General features: G+C 36.7%; 2 protein-coding genes across 9 annotated transcripts; one reads left to right on the top strand and one right to left on the bottom strand.

Annotated features, from left to right (window-relative positions):
* The first annotated feature begins 1232 nt into the window (after window positions 1-1232).
* Window positions 1233-6554, top strand: LOC112553198. 7 transcript variants are annotated; one of them, XM_025220271.1, is made up of 5 exons: window positions 1233-1557; window positions 3539-3977; window positions 4507-4624; window positions 4973-5131; window positions 5399-6554. In XM_025220271.1, the coding sequence occupies exons 2-5, from the start codon at window positions 3556-3558 to the stop codon at window positions 5546-5548; spliced, it is 849 nt and encodes a 282-aa protein (XP_025076056.1). In that variant the 5' UTR covers window positions 1233-1557; window positions 3539-3555; the 3' UTR covers window positions 5549-6554. The 7 variants fall into 7 exon arrangements, with proteins under 7 accessions (XP_025076056.1, XP_025076052.1, XP_025076055.1 ...); XM_025220267.1 differs by having other exon boundaries at window positions 1234-1628; XM_025220270.1 differs by lacking the exon at window positions 1233-1557 and adding an exon at window positions 1635-1864.
* Window positions 6501-14546, bottom strand: LOC112553197 (leucine-rich repeat-containing protein 69-like). Of its 2 annotated transcripts, none has more exons than XR_003096978.1 (9): window positions 14364-14546; window positions 11813-11939; window positions 11389-11461; window positions 10663-10858; window positions 10012-10083; window positions 9438-9539; window positions 8869-8905; window positions 8076-8211; window positions 6501-7567 (listed from the first exon to the last, which is right to left on the bottom strand). XR_003096978.1 is itself a non-coding variant. In XM_025220265.1 (9 exons), the coding sequence occupies exons 1-9, from the start codon at window positions 14538-14540 to the stop codon at window positions 7457-7459; spliced, it is 1035 nt and encodes a 344-aa protein (XP_025076050.1). In that variant the 5' UTR covers window positions 14541-14546; the 3' UTR covers window positions 6501-7456. The 2 variants fall into 2 exon arrangements, 1 of the variants encoding a protein (XP_025076050.1); XM_025220265.1 differs by having other exon boundaries at window positions 8865-8905.
* Window positions 14547-14597: the final 51 nt, after the last annotated feature.

The raw sequence follows: 14597 nt of genomic DNA, 5'->3' as shown, positions 1-14597 counted from the left end.
TGAATCGAAATATACTACACAAATTCCTTTGAAACCTTTATATTAAAAAGCAACTGTATGAAAATTTAAAATTTAGTTAACATAAGTGTACTATTTTTCAGCAGAACTAAAATAATTTATTTAGTTCTGATTAAATTTCATGTTGCGTACTTTTATTTTTAACTTACAACTGTACGTACTGAAAAATACATCAACACTGTCAGATCGAAGATAATACCACATTTTCGAACTCTTTCGAGCAGGAAAACAAAATTGACAATGATTGCAGACGTCAAAGTCATACCCCTACTCACCAAAAAGGGGGAAAAAATGAATGTAAACAGTATTTTAATAAGCGCTTTTGCAAATATTATACAGCAAAAACCCCTTATGGTGAAAATTTCTTCTCGTTTTTATAAGTCATTTCTACCCACGTTAAACCTCAACACCCAAGAATTGAAGCAAATTCTTTTGGTGTCGCTTTCATAAGACACACACACATATATATATAGGGAGGTTTCCCCAATAAATTCTTGATTTTTAAAAAAAATTTGTAGACGTTTTAAGTTCTGTTTTTATATTTTCTATCGTTAAGAGGCATAGCCTATAGATCTCATATTACACAGGTATTACTATAGCCCAGAAGAACGTGATCCCTTTAATTGTGTGTCGATCGTTCGATCCTTTCCTTCTCCGTGTATAACATGTCTGTTTCATTTTTTTAAATATTCTAATATCGTATTTCCTTTCCTTCTGTCTTTCCCAGCAGCCACGAAACACTGCACGTATATATCTGTCTGGATGTTAAGCATCGAGTTTCATGTAAGTGTAGACCGGTGAAGGCTGCGAGAACTCTAGAACAGCACGAGTTCAGATAGTGAACGGGGTGAACCGGATTAAAAAGAATCACAAAGGGATTAATTACGATGAAGCACACTATTTACCACAGAAAATGTCACTCCAGGGACAGGATGCACAGCGTTGGCTGCTAACTATAAACTCCTCTTAATTATATAAGCTGTTTAGCTGACTGCTATGTGGATCTTAGCATTCTGTTAGCAGGAGTAGCACGGCCCCATTAGCTTTTGTATGAGGCGTGGGCAGATGTGCTGTATCTCGCAGAGAGGCCACCAAATAAACTAGTGAGACGACTATTGAAAACATTTAATTACTTGTACTAATTAAACCTTACGAGATGAAGGGCTCGCGATTTGTCCACCATTACAATGGCGTGGGAAGATGCTCGGCTTTGAAAGGGGGGATGGGGGCAAACTTAATTCATGCTGACAATGAACGACGCTCACATTCTTACCTCCTCAGTATCTTTCTTGTTCCTATGACCTATGCCACTGCATTATAACTTTTAACCCACAACATGACAGACTTATATGCTGGCAAAGTACAGTACAGAGCGGCGCAGCCCCTCCACCCGTAACCCCGAGATTTCGAGTCGCCAGTGTGACATTTCCGTTTAGCGACCTCATTCCTCCGCCAGTACGCCCTCTCTCTCTCCCTATAACACGGTGCTTTCAAAACTTGGGGCTGAAGACCTGACACTTGTTGCAGTGACCTTGTCAGGTGAGTTCATCGGCCCGACACGCAAATGGTGTTTTGAAAGCAGCGCGCGGCCAGAGACAGGAACTTGTCAGGTAAGTCAGAGTACAGTGGATCGAGTGCGTGGAGTACACCTTAACGCACATGCAGTTTCCGTCTGTCTACTGTTGTGACTTTACAGTTATTGTTGACACCTTGGAGGCCAGAATGAAGTGTTTTAAGACATTTTGAGGAAGTAGAAAGTCTCTGGTTCAGGACCAAGCAAGTTGTTTGGAGGACGTGCTTGAATGACACTGACAGCTTCGCCTACTTCCGTCTCGCAGCGCAGTGTGTAGGTAAACTGAGTGAGGGGGGTGCAACCTGCAGCTTCATTGTGAGTCAACGTGTGGATTTATGATGAATGATGGAATACAAAAATAGCATGCCACTGTATCGGCCAGGTAGGCGAAATAATTACATTTACAGCACAATAGTGAGACATTTGTAGGTCCATTCCAAGTTACAAAAACAACAACACGCGTGTTGATCGTTCCCCCGACAAAGAAAGAAGTTATTTTCTTGGTATTTATAGTCGAGCTAAAGTAGGTAAAAGTAAATCATGATTTTGCCAACAGAAGAGCACCAATTGCGATGTTATAATAATTGGCTCAACTTTCGTTTTTGTCTCATTTTTCAGGCATAAACCTTAAGTGTTTTAAAGTGGCCAGCCCACCCTTAGAAGAATTATGAGCACAATTATTTATTGAAGGTGAATAATACACCTTAATAAACAGTTTTAAAGAGTGTTATCCTGTCATTTCTACTAAGATTTTCAGTGTCGTTATGGTTCTTACACATGTGCACATGGAGACCTATAACAAAGATATTCAACTAACTGAAGATCCACCCTCATTATAAACAACTGCACCTCCATAACCATTGATGTATTTATGGTCATGCACTTCATGTGTCATCTGCTTTGTCACTGGTGTGAGCCTACAATGTTGTATGTGATATACTAAAACTGTCATTGTTAATTTAAACAATGTTAATAGGCACTTGAAATCATTTGTATCCCATGCAGTCCAGCCTTTCAACCACAGATGAATTGTTGGTTGTGAGTGCACATGGGTGTATGATGATCTAGGTGTACCTTATGAATGATTTAGATGTAAGATTAAATATTTTTGTGTTTTGCTACAAAGCACCATTTGCCCTATCCTTTGTTTTGTCTCTAGCACTTGTTTTGGATTTTATTTTTTGTTTCTGTAACAGAACACACTTCCTGAATAATAATTGCTCATTGGGATTAATAAAATTGGTCATTTGTCAAGTAATCTATAGGGTCAGTAATTATCCTTAACCTTAACTTTAACTTTCTCAAATAATCTATGCGGTCAGTCATTAATCTTAACCCTAAACCTTAACCCTTTCTCACATCCCCAAACCATTATACACCTATGTCTACCCTAAAATCTAATATCAACCATGCTCCTAATGAGAAAAAGGGAAAATGGTATGTATCATCAAAGTATTATGAAGGCAAGACATTTTAAAACAAATTAATGTTATTGCAACCACTTAATTAAAAAATGGCTTAGATATTAATGTTTTACACTGAGCCGTAAATAAGATATTGTCATGACAAAGCAGCTTTACTCAGAAAAGTCAAAAAGTTTTTAAAGTGCTAATAATATTATCACGGGACACAGTGGACATGTGTTTATGTGATGACAGAGGTGCAGAAGGTCATAGTGACAGTTTCAGTGGCATATATATGTAAACGTTACCCTTGCAATGGCAATGCTACTCGGATAGAGCTTATGTTGAAGTAGCTAGTTCTTGTTTGATTTCCCCATGGATTTTGAAGTTTGGCCTGTCTTTCTTTCTCGACTCTATTTATGTGTTTGTGGGTGGGTGGTCATTCACACACAATATGAGAAAAAGAGGAAGATATTTATCTTTGTGACTCATTTCTAATAATCACATTCTCAAGACCACTTATCTTTTATTTTTCAATTCACAGATGAGACAGCACTTCCGATGGATGACCATTTTTCTTTATCTGATATTGGGGAATTAGCACCTAAAGACCCAAATGACACTGAAAACATCTATCCTCCTAAACACCAAGAATTCTCACCCCAGTCATATGGCACATCGAACAAGGCTTATAGCAATGAAACAGGAGAGACTATTTTCCACGAACCAAACAACAACTCGGATGTGCTTGGACATTTTGCATCTGAGGATTTTCCTGGGAGTGCAGACATTTTAAATGAGACCCCAAATGATTCAAGTTTCTGCAGCATCAGAGAACCTAAGCATTTGAAAGGGGAAGAGGGTCAAGAGAATGAAGCTTATGATGGTGATGAGGAAACGGATCAAAGCTACGTTTATGGAGAAAGCCCTTTCAGCAAATTACCAGATTTTAAAGGAAGAGATCCCTTTCCTGTGCTTGAAAGGTATTGTGTAAAGTTTTCAGTTTGTAATTATTTTATTGTAATAAGTATAGGAAAATTTAAACCATTTGCTTAAAGGGCTAATTTGTTAAGTTTCATAAGCAAGACATATGAATCAAATAGTTGTACAGCGTTTTTCAACACCATACGGAAAAAAAGTGTCTCTTAGATCAGGCATGTCAAACATGCAGCCCTTTGCAAGCACACCAGCAGACACTGTACACATGCGTGGCCCTCATGGCAACACAACCTGTTGCATACTCAATGGGTCAAATAATGTTAGATCATCAATATGTTAAATTTTGCACATGACTGCAAACAGAAATTTTATAAAAGTTGAGCATTACATTACTTGACTCTATATAGTGAGATGTATGATTACAAATATATTGACAGCTGTCATCTTGTGATTGTTTGTTAAATCTGATGTATTGTGGCATATTTATGACTTTACCATTTTTTTGACTACTGACTTTCTATTGACTATACCAGCAACAAAAGAGATACATTAAGTGTCCATATCTGTTTCCAGGCCTGGTAGTGGAAGGTACCTTAAAAACCCTTCCTTGGAAAGGATGAAAAGCCCCAAAACTCTGCAGCGCATGTATGACCCTCAGACTGGTCTGTACATCACACCTCTACCGATCTCAGTAGGTCAAACATTGCCGTACACACTAAACTTTAACTCTTAACAGTTTACTTCCAGTGTATTGTCAAAATGCAAGTGAACATACTCTGGAAGAAACTGTAAAGAGTTAAAGAGATGACTCCTTAATGTAATCATCAGGGGAGAGAAAGTTTCACACAAAATTACAAGTAATAGATATAAATAAGCAGATAGTTTGCTATTAAAACAGATAATTTAAAGATATTATCAGAAACCAGTAGCAGCCGTATACAAATGAGAACACATTAATCTTACTGTTTCAAACATTTGCATCAGTTGTTGTTGATCACCAACAAGCTTTAACAAGAAGTTAATGAATCTTTTATATCAGACAAAGACAGAACAGCCTTCATCCAACAGCAAAGTGCGTAAGCGTATACCTCGGCCTCCAAGAAAGCTCTACATGAATTGTGCTTATTTTTGGTCCTGCTTAACTTGCCTTCTGGGGGCATTCTTCTGTGCGATACCTGCACTTCGCTACACCCTCACTGTAAGCATTCCTGGCACAATGGTTTGATAGCTGTTGTCATTGTATAAAATGTCTTCTTTTTGTCACTGGGAAATGAATAGTACAGGTTGTGAATTATTTTCTGAGGAATATGTGTGTTTATGTATAGTTTCTGGATTAAAACCACGTTTATTGTGTTTTCTCTGCACTTCAGCAAAATGCTGTCTTAATCAGTGAATTAAATTTACAGAAGATACAAAAATATTATATAACAACTATTGTCAGTAAAGTCCCTAACGTTTTTAACAGGCAAATGCATCCAGAAAGATTGGAGACTTCAACAGTGCTCATTCCTACTTGAAGAAGGTGCTAATCCTTTGCATAGTGGCATTAGTGGCAGCAGCAATTGGATGGACGCTAGTTATTCTGTTCCTCACAGGCCACCTGCCCGCTGGGTGAATAAGTGCCAGTCATATGTGGCATTTCGGAGAAATACAGAGACTGGACAAACTGACTCACTGCTGATAATGTTTGTATAAAACTAGTAAACATCAGAGAACTAGGACAAAGGTGAAAGTATTCAGAGTCTTCCAAATTCCTGAGTCATTTTTAACTTTCTATTTTTAAAATAAAATTTGTGATTCCTAATCAGAAACTGCATAGACATGCACAGATTGCTTTTAAAGCAGAGAAATACTCTGCACTGCTAATACTAGCAGACACTTGTGATGGTCACCTGGAATATTTGTTTAAGAGATCCACATATTTTCTAGTGTGTATTTATAGATGCATGTGTGGAGGATGGGAGGGGAACACACATCTGCATTTTTGTGTGAGTCTGTGAATGTGTCTAGATGACAACAGGGTTTACTTACTTTTACATAGAAAATTTTTTTTTATTTCACTACGGCAGCTTTTGTTGGTCCAAGTGAAATAATTCATACTTTTCCTGAAATCTTAAGTTATTGTGAGTAATATTTATCTTGTGTTTGAAGTACATAAAAAAATAGATCATGTTGCTGCCTTACCTGATGGATATGTTTACACCACCTATATTATTCATGATCTTTTGCCTTAGGAAACCTTCATTATCTGATAAAGTAAATGTTCTGTCAAGGGGTTCCTATAATGTAGAAATGAGAATATGCTGGATCATTACAGAAGTTGTAGTCTGCATGAGGTAAAATATCTTGATTGGTCATCATTATTAGTAAAACTTTTTTTTTTGGAGGAAGAGGAGGAAGGAATGTGTGGAGAGAGTGTGTGTGAATGTGTACTTGTATCTATGCATAGCCTCCTCTACGATAAACCTTTGACCATCAGCAAATGATCACCAACCCCTACCTTATCTGAATTTTCTACACAAAACTGAGAGAAATGTAGCCATTCTGTCATAAAGCCTTAACACGTGTTCACTTTATTAAAAATAATTCCTGCTTTATTTTAAATAAAAGTTATCAAAATATTTAAGTTCTATCATATTTTGTTCTCTATACCATGCATAAAACTGCAATCACACTTGGTGCTACAAATGATACATAAAAGTCAGTCTTAACAATATCATTTGCATAGGTTACATTTTAAAATTTCAACAGAGGGGACACAACCAGTCTAGATAAAGTCTCATAGCTTATAGAGGCTATAGTTAGTAAACTTAGTGCCTCACAATTTCTACAGTTTATCATGGAGAAGGTAGAGCTCAGCACCCTCATTCACTTTACAAAGACCATACATATGCCTTGTAAACACAAGAAAGGCAGAAGCACAAGTGCTGGCATATCCCTCTGTCCATAAAAGCACACGGTGCAAACCCCCTACAAGATCATTACATAGTACATATAACATTACAGCAGAGGAAACTGCATAGCACAGCACTTAACTATCTAAGCAAGAGAGAGAGTGTGTGTAGGTAGGACATGGGCATATGCATGAGAGACTGAGCAGGGTTGTAATTCATTTAGCTGTTTGCTGTGCATGCTGATATTGCTTTACATAAACTTGAATTTTTTTTTAAAACTGCATGAGAAAGGGAATTACAATAATATACAAGATAAGTTTGATCAAGTTGAAAATCTATCAGTTGTAATAATGCTCATTGTAGTTTTTTTTTTTTTTTGTCAAAAGGGACAATTGTATAAAATGCCTGTACAGGTACTCACCTTCACATATACACTCAACTGTGCAGGACATGTACCATAATTGCAGTATTGACTGTATATCTTCTTTCTCTTGTATCACCACCTTATCATGGTGAAATAAAATTTCAGATTTATTTTTACATATCTTAATAGTACCTGGGTGTAATTTCTATGTTGCTGCACAGATTTATTGTTTATTTGTGGAATTCGCAAGAAACGCTTGTTGGTGTTAAGGAAATGCAACTCCATAGTACTCATGACCCTCTGAATTGAAGCATGTGTATGAGCAAAGCAGTGCTCTCACTGGAATTTTGCCATTCATATTTCTGATCTTCATCGTCTGAAAAAGAGCAGTGTAAAAGCCACAAACAAATCTTTCTTTGACTTCATTGCTAATTATAGTTCTGCATTACAGTGCACAATTAATTTCTAGATAAATTAATATTTGAGCAAACTGAATCTGAGGCAACATTCAAAAACATTATTGTCTTAATGTCATAAGAATCAATCTGGACATTTTTTTTCACTCTTTTTGTAACAGCACTGGTACAAAGGTGCCTCAGTAACAATATTTCTCTATATTGTTTAATTCACATATGATTAGCTTTAAAACTATTTCAAAATTCTCTCATTCATTTTAAGCTCCACAGTTTTTTTCACAGTAATTTCATGGAAAGATTTCATCTTTTATATTCTCTAGTCTTGTACCAAAATCATATTAATCCTATTGATAATATAAATCACATGAAAAAACTTCAAGTAGACTGCTTTGAAAACAGTCTGTCTCATGCTAAAAATACAAACACTTTTCCTCCCCCCCTAAAAAACCCACAACCCTAAACCATTACCTTTGTATCTACAAAATGAACACATTCCAGCCAGGTGTTTAGAAATGCTTCACCACATACAGCACACTTGCTGCTTTGTGCTAACATGTCTTGCAGCTGAGGGTAGTGTCTGATTGACCTCCGCAGGTATGACCACCTGAATATATGAAACGGCACAACTGTTTTGATCTCCAGTGACTATATTTCTAACACTCCCAACCATCAGATTGGTACTTAATTAATCAGGGGATATAAATGGAAGAAAAGGGAAAGAATTGAGCTCCACCTTCCAAATGCTTTAGGCACCATGAACTACCAGAGTTTCATACCCTTATGATTTATAGGTTATAGAAACCTTTGCCTTTTTTTTAAACTTAAAACTAACATTCTATTAAGTATGCATTAGAAAACATTTTTTCCCCATTGATAACTGCAAGGGAGGTCATTGCCTAGCTGTATAATAATAAAAGGCAAGCCTAATTAGTAGGAAAAGTAAGCAATGTCAGTTTATTTCCATAGCTATAATGTTCAAGCTGGTTACATATTTATATTGGTATCTGCAGAGTGGTAAGAAGAAAATTTCAGGCCTATGACTATTGTTCCCTTTTCATTCTTTCCCTTTTAGAGCTTAACAGTATTATTTAGAGGGCCAGCACACCACGAAAGCAAAAAGCACTATATATTCTGTAAGTCCATTTGCATAAGAAATGACGGTACTTCTGATTAAAACAATAATAGCACATCAAGGTAAAAAGAAATACAATATGAAACAGGCAAGCTTTCATGACAAAAAAGGCTAAATGTTGTTACCTGCCTCGCATCTCTTTCAACACAAAACGAGCAACAATTTCCTGAAAAAAATATTTACTAGTTATAAGAATCATGACAATTAAAATTCTTTACTAATTTTAGCAAGATATTGCACACTCAAAAAAGTAATTCTGATATTGTACCTGAATTAAGACCTTAATTGGTCAGGTTAAGTTTCTGAAACATGGTGTATGCACTTCCTTAAACATTTGCAGACATTTACTAATTTTAGCAAGATATTGCACACTCAAAAAAGTAATTCTGATATTGTACCTGAATTAAGACCTTAATTGGTCAGGTTAAGTTTCTGAAACATGGTATATGCACTTCCTTAAACATTTGCAGACATTCCACAAAAATACTTTGCTCCTCTAAGATGGAGATCTTGTTCAATATTTATATATGTTTATGAAAAGTAAAAAGTACTATAATATTCCATTTCTTTCAACCATTGAAAATGATAAACATTTTTTTTCGGACACACTCATACATGTATCACACACACATGCACCATATGACTTGCAGCAAATTAAAGTTTGGCGTAAAGTATTCTTTCTAGTTTGAAAAGAGCACCTTGAGTGTCAGGACCTCCTCTTCCTGGAGAGAATGGATAGGCACATGTTGAAGTAAGGGATTTTCTTCACAATGTAATTCCTTTAGGGGCAGACTGGAAATCTAGAGACATAAAGCATTCTGTACTTGTCAAGCTCTGACAGGAACAGTGAATGTCTAATGAGTTGGCAATGGAATCTGCTTTTAAAAACTGCTCCTTCCAAAATCTGCAGCCAAAATGCACAAAAAAATTTTCTTTTTTGGGGGGTGGGAGGGTGTACATAATAATTGTGATGACAATGGTTTTGTGTGTGTGTGAGACACAGTGAGAAAGCGATATGGTGACAGAAACAGACATAATAGAGCATGAAGGTAGAAACTGTGCATGCATGTGTGCATGTTAATCAGTGTCTGGTGTGTAAGCAAGCAAGACAGCAAGTGGGTGGGTAAGTGCATCAGTGACAGTAAACGAGGGAGTGATCAAGAGAGGTCCAAGCTAATATACATTCAAGCCCTAGTTTGATGACAAAACTAACTAAAATTCCATAATATTAATTCATGTAAATCGTTGTTCAGCGCAATCACACCCACATACCTCTGTTGGAAAGATCCGAAGGTCATTTCCAGCCACATCTAGCACTTGAAGGTGATAGCACTTTCCAATGCCCTGTTATCAGAATTAATACAAACATGAATTTAAAATTCAAAAAAGTTTGTACAGTCCTCATCATTAACTCATGATTACTGACTAAATTTACAGCGAGAAGAGAGATGAAATGTACAAAACAAATCTGTTAAAAAACAAAAAGCAAAGAAATAGCATGTTGATATGTGTGTGGTTATGTGCATGTGTGTATGTTGTGTGTTTGAGAGAGAGGATGTGATTGTTACATGTCCACAGTATAATCCATTAATTTTAATGATGTGTCCAAAACTTGGACTCCAACTGTCAATCAGTATGTAAGAATCATTTAACACCTACCATGTATGAGACAGTCAAGAGTACAGCCAACAGACAAAACTAGTTTGTAAGAATGTGACAAGAAAATTTAACTCATCTGAAAAATGAGAAAAAGCATTTAAATTGTGGACAGTGTTAACATGAGGAGTTCATTGTACATATCATTAGAAAAAATTTTAAAGGTAAAAAAGAGCTGTGGCATGACAAAAAATACACACATGCACATGCAAATGCATTACTACACAAGACATGCACACGTGGGCATGTTCTCTCTCTCACACACACCTCTGGAAGTTCCCTGATTTTATTCTTCTGAATAAACAGTTTTTCCAGTTGTGTTAAATAACCAAACTCCAAAGGCAGTGAGGTCATCTGATTTCCAGCAGCATGCAGCTCTTTCAATGTGGAAAGTGCACAAATCTCTACAGGGAGTGTTTGAATTTCGTTATTGTCCAGACTAAGGAATTCAATGTTTTGTAGACTGTAAACAAATCAGCAAAAGCAAAGAAACAGTTGTTTCACACAAACAAAGATCATCATATATATGAATGTTTTTATCAAATAAAAGTTGCTGTGCAGAAATGTAAAGTAATGACAAAAGTGAACAAATCAAGCGTAATGTAAACATTTAATGAACAAAAATAAAAAGAACAAAACTTTGTGAAATGTCCTTCTGGTAATCCTATTGAAACTAGTGTTTCAGATTGCCATTTCTGAGTTTGTAGTAAATTTCAACAGACAGCTCTTTTAAGATGCATTAATCTTGTTGAGAAAAGATTATGTGTTGTTAAAAATGACTATAATGAATATAATTATAAATAATATAAACATTTACAAGGAAAGCAAGCTGATGTGTTGCACCCTTTCTCTGCTGATCTCTTCCAGTACTGTTGTCATTTAGATGAAAGCAGCCAATCAATCTGCTCTTATAAACAATCAAATACTGTAAAGGAATACATTATCAGAATTTTGCCACTTTTATGATATATAACATTCTCGTGCTAGACATACTTGCCAATTTCTGAAGGCAGTGTTTTTAACTTGTTATTGTTCAAATTCAGGAATCTTAAGTCTCTGAAACCATCTGCCACAAATGAAAGAATACATATACATCATCATACTTGCTACTGATTTCCACTTACAAACCATGCATTTAATATTTATTTATTGTCAATATTTGCACTTATATCACTGGTTTCATTAGTTTTTAAATATTTACTACAATCTACTTGAGCTGTCTTCAGTGGACTTTTAGACTAAAGTATAGTATGGCATTCTGCACATTCTACCAGAGTAGTTGGCATTCTGCCAGTAGAGAAAATGAAACTATGTATAATCCTTAATCAAATCATAACATCCTTTGAAAACACACTGATTTTGTAATTTGAAATATTGATACAATTTTGAAATCTTAGGAGCTTAATTTGCTACTCACTTAGGCAAGATGGATGAATATCTGTAATTTTGTTGCCAAACATGTGCAGTTTCTGTAAGCTGTTAATATGTTGCAAAATGGATGGGAAATCCTCAAATTCATTGTTTCCAAGATGAAGCATTTGTAACTGAAATATTGTATGATGTAAGTTTGATATATAATCAAACATTATATAATATAGGACAATACAATAATGAACATTTCACGATGCTTTCGGACTGACATGTGTGTGCAACATGCTGATAAAAATGTTTCAATGTGACATGGATAAACATGAAAACTGTAACAGTTTTTCATAAAAATGGAATGATATTCATGACATCAACATTGCTGTTCATTTTTTTTTTAAAGGAATGTTTTACAAACCATTCACTCAAATGGTCTCAGGTCAATTTCATTCAGAAAAAAATGTATAGCTAAAGCAGAGTTTTTCAGGTGGGCATTCCTTTTTTGCTTTTCATTAGACCCCATTCAGATCTACACCATCTGTCTAGCCCTCACCAATTTGGCAGGGTAATTATTTTTTCATTTCCAGGAAAGCTGTAGTTTCTTATTTTTGACTGTTGCAACATATATACAGCATGTTCATTTTCATGTCTATTTTATCCAGTCTAAGATGATGTTGGCTACATAAAGCAAATGAACATTTTGCAGTTTGAGTCAATATCGACATGAGAGACAAATTGACAAATCTTAAGATCGAGTGTGTGTGTGTGGAGAAGGAGAAAGGGAGAAAGGTAGACATTACAGTGCGACCAATAGAGACAACTTTCACTAGAAGCAGGCAGCGGCGTCTCTTGCTTGATCTCCTCTAAGCAAATGTATCAAGCGCTGCCAGTCACCCAGTTACATTTTGCTGAAGTAACTTAGTAAGACTATCTGACAGCTTCTCAAATTATTTTCAAGTTTGTCATTATGCACTAATATCAACTGAATAATCAGAGAAGTAAGTTTTCTGAAATTTTGAAAATTTGCAGTCTTTAAAACTCACATATTTTCGCCTACTGAGAAGAAATAATGCCTAATAAGGCCTCGGGTCCAGATGGTATTTGTGGCAGAACATTACGTTACTGTGCGCACCAACTTGGAGGCATTTTTCAACATCTTTTTCAGCGCTCTATGGATTCACTCTCCATCCCAGCTGCTTGGAAATTATCTACCATTGTTCCAGTTCCAAAGATAGTTTCAGCTCGGCATCTCAATGACTTTAGACCGGTGGCCTTAACATCGTTGGTCATGAAAGTATTTGAGACAATCATTAAATCATTGATTCTTAATGCCGTTAACAATAGTCTTGATCCCTTGGAATTTGCATACCAGTCCAAGCGAAGTGTTGATGATGCTAAACTGTTCATCCTCCACACTTTAATCAAGCACCTGGAGAATCCTCAAGCCCATGCTCGACTATTATTCGCTGATTTCTCTTCGGCCTTTAACACTATCCAGCCACATATCCTAGCTCGAAGACTCCTCGACGAGTTTTCCCTTGATCATCAGCTAGTGTCATGGATAATTCACTTTTTGGTCGACAGGCAGCAACGAGTTCTTGTCAATGGCACTTTTTCCGACTTAACCACCACATGCACCGGCTCACCTCAGGGATGTGTTCTATCCCCGCTTCTGTTTATCCTGTATACCAACAGTTGTCGCAGTAGTCATGAGGGTCACTATCTTGTCAAATTCTCTGATGACACTGCACTGCTGTCTCTCCTTAGTGGGCCGGTGCACACTCACGGTGATGCTTTGGAAGAATTCATTGTTTGGTGCGATGTCAACTTTCTAGAACTTAATGTGAGTAAGACGAAGGAGATTGTCTTTGATTTCCGTCGGAATTCTCCACCGTGTCCCGTCTGTGTCATCCATGACAAGGAGGTGGAAATTGTTTCTGCTTTTAAATACCTGGGCACCATCTTCGATAGGCGACTTTGCTGGGATGTCAACACTCAATCTGTCGTGAAGAAGGCTCAACAACGCCTCTTCCTCCTACGGAAGCTGAGGTCTTTCTCTGTCTCCCCCAATTTCTTCAGCTTTTTTACAGATCACATATAGAGAGCGTGCTGTCCTTCTCGTTCATCTGTTTCTATAATAGTTTATCGGTGAAGGACAAGAGCAGCCTACATCGTGTGGTATCCACCTGCTCCAAAGTCGTTGGATCCACCCAGAGTTCTCTTCAGGATCTGTATAACAGGAGGACTCTTCTGAAAGTGTCTGCCATCCTTCGTGATGACAGGCATGCTCTGTCGGGTGAACTTGTCCAGCTCCCATCAGGTCGCCGATATAGTATGCCTGCATGCAGGAAAAACCGACTGCGGCTGTCTTTTGTTGCTTCAGCCGTCAGACTTTTGAATGGATTATGAATGTGATGTGCATGCGATCATGTATGACTTTAATCGAGCTGGTATGATTAACTGCAACACGACTGCCTGTGTGTTTAATATATATAATCGAGCTGCAACTGAATTGCACTCTAGGGATCAATAAAGTATTATCTTATCTTATCTTATCTGATAATGTTCTACTTATACGAGTATGACGTATAAATTGTACTCACTTGAAGTAAATATGTGAGTTCATCAGGAAGTTTTTTCAGATTATTATTTTTGAGATTCAGTTCACATAAGGATTCTATCCTTCTTATCGATTTGGGTAATTTGTCTAAATGCCTGTTGCAAAGATTTAGCCTCTTAGGTTGTCCCTGAAGTGCCCGAAGCAGTAAATTGTCGGCCATATTGTTATTGTAACTATGGCGTGGGAAACAGAGAAGACTCTCGCCAAAATTCTAGCG

Source organism: Pomacea canaliculata, linkage group LG12, assembly GCF_003073045.1.
Source record: "Pomacea canaliculata isolate SZHN2017 linkage group LG12, ASM307304v1, whole genome shotgun sequence".
In the NCBI taxonomy this organism is placed as follows: Eukaryota; Metazoa; Mollusca; class Gastropoda; order Architaenioglossa; family Ampullariidae; genus Pomacea; species Pomacea canaliculata.
The sequence above is the reverse complement of the archived record's forward strand: the minus strand, read 5'-3'. Positions and strand labels throughout refer to the sequence as shown.

Bases quoted from the DNA above. Each gene is read 5' to 3' on its own strand.
- LOC112553198 (XM_025220266.1), top strand. From the start codon at position 1,934: ATGATGGAATACAAAAATAGCATGCCACTGTATCGGCCAG. The intron at 1,974-3,538 runs GTAGGCGAAATA...TTCAATTCACAG, and splicing joins CATGCCACTGTATCGGCCAG to ATGAGACAGCACTTCCGATG. The intron at 5,132-5,398 runs GTAAGCATTCCT...CGTTTTTAACAG, and splicing joins CACTTCGCTACACCCTCACT to GCAAATGCATCCAGAAAGAT.
- LOC112553197 (XM_025220265.1), bottom strand. From the start codon at position 14,540: ATGGCCGACAATTTACTGCTTCGGGCACTTCAGGGACAACCTAAGAGG. The intron at 9,540-10,011 runs GTATGTGGGTGT...TTATGTCTCTAG, and splicing joins TTCGGATCTTTCCAACAGAG to ATTTCCAGTCTGCCCCTAAA. The intron at 7,568-8,075 runs GTAATGGTTTAG...GCTCTTTTTCAG, and splicing joins TTCATTTTGTAGATACAAAG to ACGATGAAGATCAGAAATAT.